The 12,474-nt window shown below is 37.9% G+C and overlaps 1 protein-coding gene across 3 annotated transcripts in view; it reads right to left on the reverse strand.

The window, feature by feature from the left end:
- The window catches only part of GRM8 (glutamate metabotropic receptor 8), a 707,399-nt gene that overhangs the window by 123,988 nt on the left and 570,937 nt on the right, over positions 1-12,474 (reverse strand). For 2 of the 3 annotated variants that reach the window (XM_081038724.1, XM_081038725.1), the window contains one exon: positions 2,111-2,247. In XM_081038724.1, coding sequence (XP_080894850.1) covers positions 2,111-2,247 — 137 coding nt within the window. Of the gene's footprint in view, positions 1-1,267; positions 2,248-12,474 lie in introns of those variants that run through there. The other variant, XM_081038726.1, reaches the window with a different exon arrangement.

Consider the following 12,474-nt stretch of genomic DNA (forward strand, 5'->3'; position numbering starts at 1 on the left):
TTGTAGAATAATGGATAAGATTTCATCAGGCTTCTACATGTCGTAAACTGTACATCAGTAGTTGAAATATAAGCTGTCTTTTTGCATTATTGAATGCAGAAGTGTGATAATTATTAGGAAGTCATTTCAAAGACAGGAAATCATAAATACTCTACGTTTGTTATTTCTCACCATCTGCTTCTTTTCTGAGAACTTTGGTGACTGATGCTGGATAAACACACGTCTTCAGGTGTTATACTTGGACATACAGAAGTGGAAAATGTACTTAAATTACCAAATTGATGTCTTTTGGGTAGGTTAAACTCACAAAAGCATATGTGCACATGTTACACACACACAAACAAAAATGATCTCTCTCTCCATCCTCACCTATGTCATAAGCATTTACCTTTTAGCTAGGATAAGCTGTAGCTAGGAAATGAATGTCATTATCGATTGAGGAAATGAACTCAACACTCACAGTGTTTTGGTGAGAATCAAGAGGAGATACTTTCATTAGAAGAAAGACTGATACACATTGAAACAATAGAACAGTAGAAGAATATGTTTCTAGATTTTTTGGAAGCATCTTAAAAGTGTCTTACTGCCTACAGAGGAAACACTTCTGTCGTAGCAATTCCTTGGCCACTCAGTTCCTGTAAATAGTCCTATATTACAGATGCAGAAGAAATGCTGTATGAGTGAACTCCCATCTTTAGCTGAGACTGCCGGGCAGCTCCCTCCTTTACAGCGGAAGAAGCAAGTCAGCAGTGGTACGGCACCATGGGCTACTCCAATGTGAAATAATTCCTCACCCAGGGGTAAGCAGATGCTGCTTCCAACCACCCTGTACCCTCCTCACATGGCCACTGCCAGGCCTGTGCCCTGCAACTTTCTGGGCCTCCCTATCTTTCAAGTACAGGGTTGGCTTCCTGCTCCAGGCCCCTTATGATGGGTAGATGCCGGTAGGAGACAGCTCTGCCCAAAGTCCCTGAAGACTCCTTCCCTAGGAGAGCTCCTAGGAGGACTGCCCATCATTCAGGTACATCTGATGGGGCTTCTCTGCCTGCCACCATCCTGCATGCCACCCCTATTTTGTCCCCACCAGACCACAGTGGGAGGAGACACTTCCCACCCCAGCCCTGTGGCAGCGTGGCACCTGAACATGCAAATGTCCAGCTGCGTTTGACACCTCCCTAGAACCCTCCCCTTCAGGCTGGGCTCTCCATGTTGTCTTTACATGACCTTGGTTTTTTTTTTGTTTGTTTGTTTTGTTTTTGTTTTTTTTCAGCTTATAACATTTCACTATGATTTGGATATCTTTCCCAAAAAGAACAAAATTTATAGCTTAAAAATTCAGGTATCAGAAAGACTCAAAAGGCTGTTTTTCACTTTGTTCAAGTTTTGTTTCCAGGCAGTAAGTGTGTCATACAGTTGTTGCCATTGCTGTTTTCCAAATGTCCGATGTGTGCTATGACTGACAACTACTTTTCTCTGAGTCTGATCAATTTTGCAGACCTTGGGTTTTTAAAGCACTGGCGGTAAGACAGGAACAGCAGGTAGCTCTAAGCATTGTTAAATGACAAACATCATTTTGGGTACATTAACTTTTTTGTGATTAAAAGGTGTAAAGTAAATACAGACCGTGATTCACTTCCATCAACCAGACATAGCCAAAAGGTCTCACCTTATTATGTAGCAAAGATTAAACACACTTAGTTTTAAGCCCAAACTTTATCATTCATGGCACACTCTTACCCACCCACCAACACACACACACACACACACACACACACACACACACACACAAGCGCACACACACACACACACACAGTACAAAGACTTGAACAAGTGAGTCTTTCAGAAAAGGGCCAAATTTCCCTAAGTGTATATATAGTCAATCCAAAGGAAACGAAATCTTTCATAACTCCCTACAGAGATCAGATTTCTCTACAAACATTTAAGATTCTCCGTAACATTTTTCAGGCAGAAGGAAGGATCAAATCATGCATTTTCTTAAAAAAAATGTACTTATGGGAAACATCTATTTTATCAAAAGTTATATATTTAAAAATAAAGCATCCCTCCTTGAGAACAACATACATTAATGTGCATTTATATCGATACTTGCTTTTAGATGGAGCTGATTGGTCCAGTGTCCGATGACTCTGTATTCTGGATTTTTGTTGGTGATTTGATACTGGAAGATATCATAACGCCCAGGAGCATCTCCGTTCTCATTAAAAATGACAGGTGTCCCAGCACTGCCTATAAATGTTTAGAACACAGTGGTAATAACATTTTTGTAAGATAGCCCACTGGGCTTATTTTTCTCTAAGAAAAAAATGGTAGATAAAAATATATTGTGCATAGTAAGAGCTATGAAGATTGTAATCCACACAAGGCCATTCTTGATAGCATAATATTTTTTACATGAAAAGAAGCCCAGACGTACGTACAGGAAGAAGATATGCTTTATTGTGCACACTAGATAGTACATGATGAGGATCCAGGTTAGGCTGGATAAATAAAAGTTGATAGGCTGAATGTCCAATACTGGCTACAGAGAACGACAGTTGTAGAGAAGAGTGTACATATCTTAAAGCATAATTGCTATTGTACGATATGAACTACACACAGCTCTCAAAATGTGGCAGGAGAACGACCCAACCGGAGTCCCCAGAGTTGTACTCCCTTCTGATCTTAGCTCCCCTATTCAGTTTCTCTCCTATCCTCTGCTTCTGCTACCTCTGCCCGAGTCTGTCAATGTGGGCTGCTGGTGGGAACCTCTCAGTGGGTGAGAACATGGTCGCTGGGAAGTGTCAACTCTGCTCAGATCAGAAAACTTCCCCCAGTTCACTGGGATGAGTGTAACAGTGGCAGGACAGCAGGATGCCAGAAATGTAGTCTTTTCCAGACTCCCATGTCTCTCAGAAGCTTTCATCGTTTCTCTTAACAGTGTCTGCTCATTTTTACTTTCCCTCCAATTAACTTTTATAGAATCACAGGTTTTAAAGGGAGAAAAGGATTCCTATCTTTCATGTTTTCTTGTTGCATTGAGCCTCACTATCTATACAAACCTTCCTTTTCTCTAACAGAATTTAGGCCCCTTTCCCTGCCTCATTTTCTTGGATTACCCTTTCCTATCTGGACAAATTCACCTGACAGCAATCCCTGTTCTTTGTATCTATCTTCTCTCCACAGGCCCCCTTCCCTGAATTTCATCTCGCAGCATACTGGATTTAATTTTTACGCTGTACTAATTTCTGTGCTGTACCCTTCTTACTCTTTTCCATATTGTACTCTCCAAAAATATATACTACTCATACTTATCTATGTCAACTCTATGTATAATTTCCTTCTTAGAGTGAATTTCTTATTCTGCCTGTAGAGGTTTTTAAGTAAAATCAATAATCACAAGATGCTAAAACATTTAATATATCAAACAAAGTGGGTGACATAAGATAGTAACTTGCAAATAAATACAATCTGTACCGCACAGCAGCAATTAGTGGACTTCCCTAATATTAATGGAGAGATCTCTACTACCCTCTGTTCTCTGGAATCTTCCTACCATCTGAACACAGTGAAGTCTCTGATGTGACCACAGGTACCTGGTATTGGGAAACACTGCTGAGTCCACAAGAGGTGCACAGCATGGAGGAACGATCACTGGTCTGGAGGTCAAGAGGGGCATGTGGATTCGAAAGCCACTTCCCTATTTATTTTCTCAACTGTGCATGTCTCTTTTGCTTCACTTATCACATAGGGATCTAGCAATGAATATGGTGAACACATTTGGAAGTCCTTAAAGAGCTCTATGTATTTAAATTATTATTATTAGTTCCTATGGGAAATGATTCTATATGTAAATTACGAAAGAAATGAGAAATTATGGAATACAATAGGAGCTTTCCAATCAATCAGTTTATCTTAACTACTCCTTAGATACTCAAGTGGAAACCCATTTGTCATACCGGACCAAAAGCCTTCCAAATTCCTAATGAGCTCCAGCAGGTTAACCTTTAAATCCTCAGTTTCCTTATCAGTAAAACTGGGATAATGAAGACACTTTTCTCATAGAGTTGTTAGGAGATTAAAATGAGCAAATACTTGTCAAGTGCACAGAACAACGCATGGGTAATTAGACATGATGATGGTGATGATGATTCACCCCATATGTATTTTCAGTACACACCAATGCAGAGTAATAGACAGGATCTCGAAAGTTCTTTAAGTGATATCTAGATAAATGATTATGAAAATTCAAAGCGGAAAGAGATTCCTGGATGGAAAAACACATGTGAGTTATGAATTTCACATTAATATCATCGACAATTCCTGACATGTATATAATCTCTCAAAAAAAAATTCTGATGTGATATTCTCCATGAATATAGGAATATTTAACTCTTTTCTAACTAAAATCCCTAATGTTGTCACATCCCACACTGAATGACTTCTTATCTCCTATAAGAGCAGTCCCAATCTTTTTTACCCTATTGATACTCAAGATAAAAGAATGCCACATGCATAACCCACTCTCATAAATGTACTTTGAGTTTTATACATAATTCCTAGTGTGCCAGTTGTTTCTACCTCTCTTTTCTCCAACTTGAGAAAGTATATTGGAAAGCAGTGAAGGAGAGCTCTATTATCACAAAAATAATAATTGTCCGACTTAGATAACTCAAATATCATTATTAATAGCAAGTTACACCAAATTTGACACTGCATTAAGAGGCAATATATTAAAGTTGTTAGAAGTATGGGTTTTGGAGCCAGATCATTGGGTTCAAACCCCAGCTCTGTCACTGAGTTATTTAATTTCACTATACTTCACTTGTCTTTAAAACAGGCTAATAGTAATTCTCATCTCAGAGGGATGTGTGAGAATTAAATGAATTAATGCATATAAAACATTTAGTAGATAGTAGGCATTACAAGTATTGGCTATTATTTCCTCTAGTGTTTTATAGCAATGCTGTGTTTGAGATCCAGTGTCTCCACAAGAACATAAGAAGTTCTCAGTGAGCATGTAGGACATTCCTGAAGTTACCCTTACTAACCTTGGTTCTCCTCTTTCAACACAATGTCATGTGTACCTAAAATCCAGTTCTCTAAATTCACCCTGTTCTTTCTCACCATCCTGTCTTTGCACATTATTTTCAGTAAGTTCCCTTCCTCCTAACTCTTCTTCTCTATATAATTCCTTCAACATGGAGCTCCAAGATCACACTTACATAAACATGACCTAAACATTGAGCAGGGGTCCAAATCCCTCTTCATATTCTTAGCCCTCCTACACTCCACGCACGTTTACTACTCACCCCCATCCCAGATCAAAACATTTATTCAGCAGATATTTATTAAGAACTTGTCACATGCTCAGCACTGGGTGGACCCTCAGCCTGTCTCCCAAAACCAATCTCCTTTATAAAGTCAGAGTGTATCTCTTCTCTTCCTAGGTACTGCACCAAAGACAGCACTCGAGAGTGAGTGAGCAATCAGTATATTACAGTAAAGCGTGAAAGATGCACGCACTTGTGACCCTGAGAAAATCCATACATACCCTCTTTGTAACATTGTGAACTTCATTTATATCACCTCTCATCTTTTATATTCACAACCGAAGAAACCAAATCAGTCCCTTTCACACTGTTAGCAGTGTGATGTTAGAAACCATGCTTCCAAGTTTTGGATTTGTTTTTTTGTTTGTTTGTTTTGTTTTTTTAACCAATCTGATTTCTGATCTTGGGCTAGGCTTGCCGTTGAGTTACTTCAACCCTTTCATGTGAAGAACTGACACCATTGTCTACTGGCTCATCTCCAGTGACTGCCCTGGTACCCTGGTCTATGTGACAAAGAACACCCTTAAGTATCCACGAGGGCTCCTGCTGGTTACTTCTTTCTACAAAAGAAATTTAAAAGATCATCCTTTGTACTAAATCTGGCCACCCTGAACAACAGAGTTAAGTGGATTTTATTGAGAAAAAATTTTCAAATGGTAAATGTCTCAATATATCCGTCGCTTCATTATGGTTTACTAAAAACACAGGTAAAATACAAGGCCTGACAATTAAATTGCGGACTCATCGCAATGATGTTGTTAACCGTTTTTTGATATCTATTATTCATTGTGAATTTGTACCAACTGGACAGTTAACCAAGTTTACTATTTGGAAGTACTGAAAGGCTGCATGAAAAAGTTATACGACCTGAGCTTTTCGCCAACAATCCATGGCTCTTGCATCACGACAATGCACCAGCTCACACCGCACTGTCTGTAAGGGAATTTTTAGGCAGTAAACAAGTAACTGTATTGGAACACCCTCCCTACTCTAGCTCCCAATGATGTGGCCCCCAATGACTTCTTTATTTGCCTGAAGATAACAGAAGTATTGACAGGAAGACATTTTGATGACATTCAGGACATTAAGGGTAATACGATGACAGCTCTGATGGCCATTACATAAAAGGAATTCCAAAATTGCTTTGAAGGGTGGACTAGGCACTGGCATCGATGCATAGCTTCCCAAGGGGAGTACTTTGAAGGTGACCATAGTGATATTCAGCAATGAGGTATGGAGCACTTTTTTTAGGATGAGTTCGCAAACTTAATTGTCAGACCTCGTATGTAACATAAACATATTTGGTTAGGCTAAACTTATATATATATATATATATATATATATATATATATATATATATATATATATATATATATATACATATATATGTATATATATGTATATATATGTATATATATATGTATATATATGTATATATATGTATATATGTATATATATGTTATTCTCCAGCAAACTTGCTTGTTTTGTTTCTTTCCATCCTAAACTTTAGTTATTTCAGAAATCATGATGTGAATTCATTTTTTTAAAATACTTTTTTAATCGATGCACACTAGTGGAGAAATGGAAACGAGTGGCATGGAGTCAGGAGGCAATGTTCACTGGTCAGGTGCTGCTCTGAGTCTATACATCTCCTTGAATATTTTCTGTGCAATGAGAAACGTGTGGAAAAACTGCATTTTTATTTTTAGGCATAACAAGCACATCAATGTGTTTTTGTAGGAACACTGGTCCATCCAATGAAGATTTTATGTGAAAGCGTTGGCTTTGTGGAGTCTTGCTCAGGGGAAGAGGATGTGTGGACTCAGAATTTAGGGGCTGGCATTTGCTTTCTGGCTCTGCCAATTCCCTGTGTGATCTGGGCAAGTTACTCTCACTAAACCTGTTTTCTCAAGCATCAAGGGAGCTTAATAACCTTCCTGGGTTATCACAAGGGTCACATGAGAGGCTCGCGTAAAGCACTTAGTATGTGCCTGGCACAGAATAGGGGTGCAATAATTGGAAACTATCATCATCATTATCTGTCCCTTGCCTGCCCTTATGCTCCCTTAATCTACATGTGCTTGTTTCCATAATGCCAGAAAACAATGCAAGGATAATTAATTCTCCTTTATGTGGAATATTATAAATATATTTAATAAGTGTAAGCTACTCACTTTATTTCATGTTTATTCTTTTTCTTACGTTCTCTTGCTACAAATCATTATCTACTTTCCTTCTTATCACCATCTATGCTATTGAGTAAGCAGGAAAAAATAAGAAGGCTAAAAATGAAACCAGTTAGTTTAGTAAATTTTAGTGCCCTTAAAAGAAAAATGAGTATATGAGATTTAAGTCATCGACCAAAATGCCTTAGGAAATAGCAATTTGCAACGGAATCTCAATTATTCATGCTCTCCCTCTCCTTATCCAATTTATTTTATCAAATAGTTATTACAATCAATAAACAGAACTATATATGTGAATTAGAGTCATATTATAGTTGAATTATTTAGGAATCAGTCAGATTACTCTGACATATATTCAGTTACTTGGCTTTTGTTCATTGAAGACTTTAGCATTTGACTCACTGCATTCCTTTCTGTCCATATTCGTGTTATCACGTCTGGTGGCCTCATCATGTACATGGATGACTCAACATCCTGGCCTCTGCAAGCTGACGTCCGCACTTCCAATTGTCATTCCTTTCATGCATCTCACCAGCCACGATCAGAATCGCACTCTGAAAGCTGTCCTGTCCAACGACTACATCATCTCCCAAATTTTGCTCTCTGGATAACCTTCTACTTACCTTCTACTCCCACTGCAACAATTCAATGAGGCCTTGAATGTACTAATTCATTTATCAGCCCAAGCTGTCATTACCCGTCACCCGCATGTAGTTTCTCTTCCCTCCTATTCTTGCATAGGTTCTATGATCTGGTAAATACCTCTGTTCTCTTGTACTTCTCCCTCTGTCCAGTTTTGTTCCTCTGCCAACTCACAATCATGATTAAACTGAGATGTACGTATTCTTTGCCAACCCTCAAGCAGCTGAGTATCGTTTGAGAAAATCTGCCTGGCGAGGCCAGGATAAAAGTTAGGCATACGAGGTGCTGTGGGCAGACTCTGAGAGTGCATACCTCCCTAAATTCTGCACATGTGCTGCCTCACTTGTTTCAGGTAGTCCTGACCCTGCCGTCTGGTCTTACTTTCAATTTATGACCTCAGATTTCAGATGTGTAATCAACAGTCCTCTGCAATCCTACCTCATTTTCCCAGTGAGTCCACTTTCCCCCATTCCGGATGGTTGATGGTCCCACGCCACACATGTCCCCCTTCCTTTCCCCATCACCTCAGCTTGTCTCAGTCTTTCTCACTGAGAAAAAGCAGCAATAAGACAAAAACGCCCTCATCAGTCCATCACAAAACCTCAACCTACCTGCAGCTACACTCACGTTATCTCTTTCCTCCTGTTGAAATAGGTGTCCCTGACCCAGTCAGAGGCATACTTCTCCCTAGAGCCAGGGTCCCACTCACTCTCACTCTTCAGGAACTCTCAATTTCAAAGCTATCTTTCTTTTGCACCAACAAACTTAGACTGTCTACAGCATTCCCTTCAATTTACAAGTGAAAGACTTCTAATAGCTCTCATGTTAAAAAAAAAAAAGAAAGAACAAGCCAACAAATCCCATTACTAACCCAATTGCCTCATTTATCCACTCTCCTTAAGAGTAAAACACAACTTTTCAGTGAGCTGTCCTCACTAGCTCCATTTTCGTATTGTCCGTTAACTCTTCATACCATTTTAATTTGAAATGTAACCTCATACCTCCACTGATGAGTCTCAAATTTATACATAAAGCCCCGAGGGCGGACTTATCCAATTACCTGTACTTCCACTTGGCTGTTTGATAATTATCTTAAACTTTATATGTCCAGACACAACACTTGGCTGTTTTTTTATTTTCAAACACGTTCCTTACAGTCTTTCCTCTCTTAAGAAGGAGCTGAGGACTGCCCATCCATTCAATCACATCTAAGTTAAAACCCTACATCTAAGTGTATGTAAAACCCAAAGAGTAAATGTCAACTATGGACAGAGATAATAACAATGTATCAATATTGGTTCATTCATTGTAACAAATGTATTATAGTAATACAAAATTATAATTGGGGAAACTGTGGGGAGGGCGAAATATGGGAACTGTCTGCACTAGCTGCTTAATTTTTCTATAAAGCTGAAGTTGTTGTTTAAAGAAATCTTAAAAAGTAAGAGAAAAAAGATGAAATTATTATAATATTTTCAGTGATATATTTTGTGTAACCCAGTATATGCACAATATTATGATGTCAAAATGTAATGAATATAAAGACATTAATGAGATATTTTATACGTTTTTCACATACCAAGTCTTCAAAATATAGTATATACTTTATACTTAACAGATCATTGCAATTCAGACTGACTCTATTTCACCTGCTCAATAGCCACCTGTATTCAACAGTGCAAGTCTAAAGGACCAATCACTTCAGCAGTCACGGCTCCATCCTCCACGCTTGGGGAACAAGTCCACTTCTGAGCCTTTCTGATCTGACCTCTCCTTCAACTTTACTAAGACCCCTTCACTAGTTTCTCCCCTAAAGAGGTGAATCCACCCAAATCTGACCCCAGACTCAGTGGATGCCACATCTAGAGATAAGGTCCTAAAATAAAATTCAACCTGCTCCAGTGGTAAAAAACAAACAAAGAAAAGCCCACCTTTAAGGCACTGAAAGGTTTTTATCTCCAAAACACACCCAGAATGTTCTCATCCTCTCTATTTTGTCTTCCTCTATGCCGGTCCAAGCTACTGTGATCTCTCCTGCAGTCCCAGCCAATATGCTATACTCACAGTGATGGACAACAGTCCACTCTCCGCCCTGCAACCAGACTGACACTTTGAAACATAAATCACATGGCTCTTCTCCTTAAAGTATGCAGTGGCTTTACTGCACTCAGAATAACACACAAAACGTTTATCATGGCCTTTAATGTCTTGTCGTTTCTATAGTTTTACTCATTTCGACATTCCATCTACTCTAGGCTTTTTCCTGTTCCCCAAACACATGAAGTTTGCTCTATTTCAGGATCTCTCTCTCTCTCTCTCTGTCTCTCTCTGTCTCTCTCTCTCTCTCTGTCTCTCTCTCTCTATCTCTGTCTCTCTCTCTCTCTCTCTCTCTCTCTCTCTCCCCCCCCCCATTGTCTTTTTTTTTCCCCACCTGGATTTTGTATGACTGGCTCCTTATCATTCATATTCCAGCTCAAATATCAGAGACAGAAGCCCTGTCAGATCACCATATCCAGATTAGCCTGTTTCCTCTCACTGTCACTTACACTTAAAGAGTTTTTAAACTTTGCTTTTAACATTTGCATTTTTAATCCACCCATAGTTGATTTACAGTGTGACGATGGGATACACTTATTTTTTTTCCTATCTTGATGTTTTTTTCAGCAACATTCCCCACCCTTTTCCAATTGACTGAACAAATGCTTTTCGTTTTTTCCAGCATTTCTCTCCTTTTCCATTAATTTATTTGTCTCTCATTGAGCCAATATCATACTATATAAATTACTAATGTTTCATAATAAGACATTCTGGTATTGTAAGTTCCCATGCCCTGTTTTTCTTCTCACAAGTGTTCTGACTTCTCTTTGCTTTATATTCTTCCATATACAATTTACAACCATGTTATTAAATTTCAAGCACAATTCTCTTTAGATTATGATTGGAAAATATATGAAATCTATAAATTATTGGGGAAGATTTGATATCTTTATATCTTCCTATCCGTGAGCATGAGTTGTTTCTCAGTTGTTTACATATTCTTTTCTTAGTCTTAATACAGTCTTACAATTTTCTTTTCATAACACTTAACAATTTTTTTGTAGATTTACTCCAAGTTTATTAATATTATCTGATGCTATTGTAAATGGTGTCTTATATTATCAACTATGTAATATATCTGCTAGTATATAGTATGAAGCTGACCTTTTTCTGTATTACCATGTTTCTCTGAAAATAGAACCTAACTGGAAAATAAGCCCTAGTGTGATTTTTCAGGATGACATCCCCTGAACATAAGCCCTAATGCATCTTTTGGAGCAAAAATTAATATAAGATCCAGTCTTATTTTCAGGGAAATACGGTAGTCTTATATCTAGGCCAGGGATTCTCAAATGGAGATGCTTCTGTCCCCCAGGGACATTTTTGGTTGTTGCAACTGGGGGATTGTTACCTCTTGTGACTAGGAGAAGAGGCCAGAGGTGCTACTATACATCCTACAATACAGAGGACAGCCACCTGCAAGAAATAATTATCCAGTTCAAAGTGTCAATAGTCTTGAGGTTGAAAAACCCTAATACAACTCTTCTTATACTTAAGCATTTATCTCTAAATTTTTAAATTTCTAGGTAAAGAATAAGAATATTTCTAAAAGAATATTTGTTGTCTGCAAACAATTATAATTCCATTTCCCTTTAATAATTCTTATGCCACCAATCCTTTTTCCTCCTTTTTCTTATTGCACTATCTAGGACCTTTAATATAATTTGTATATGATGTGGTGAGTGTGGGCATTCTTATACTTCTCCTAACTTTACCACATTTTCCATGTAGGATTATGCTTGATCTAGGCATTTTATAGGTGTTTCTTATTAGTTTAATAAAGTCCCTTTCATTCTAAATGTACTAATATTTTATATCATTAATAGGTTTTTAATGTTAACAATGATTTTTATGCATCTTTTGAGATTTTTTTAATGTGTTATGGTAATGAGTTATGTTTATACATTTACAACTATTATGTCATGGAGTCTTGGGATGGATCCAACTTGATTTTATTTTTTTGGGGGGGCATGGTTGGATTCAATTAGTTTACATTTGTTTAGAATCTGTAGATTCATACTCATGAGTGAGATGGATCTGTAATTTTTCTTTCTTATAATATCCTTTTTGTGTTGGTTTCAGGATTACACCAGCCACAGTGAATAAATTGGAAAACATTCCCTCTTTTTCCATTCTCTGCAAGAATTTGTATAAATATTATATCTTCCTTGAAACTTTTATGGCACTCACCTGAAATAACCCCAGACACCATCAAAAGA

The sequence above is a fragment of the Rhinolophus hipposideros genome (assembly GCF_964194185.1).
Source record: "Rhinolophus hipposideros genome assembly, chromosome: 25".
NCBI classification, from domain to species: Eukaryota; Metazoa; Chordata; class Mammalia; order Chiroptera; family Rhinolophidae; genus Rhinolophus; species Rhinolophus hipposideros.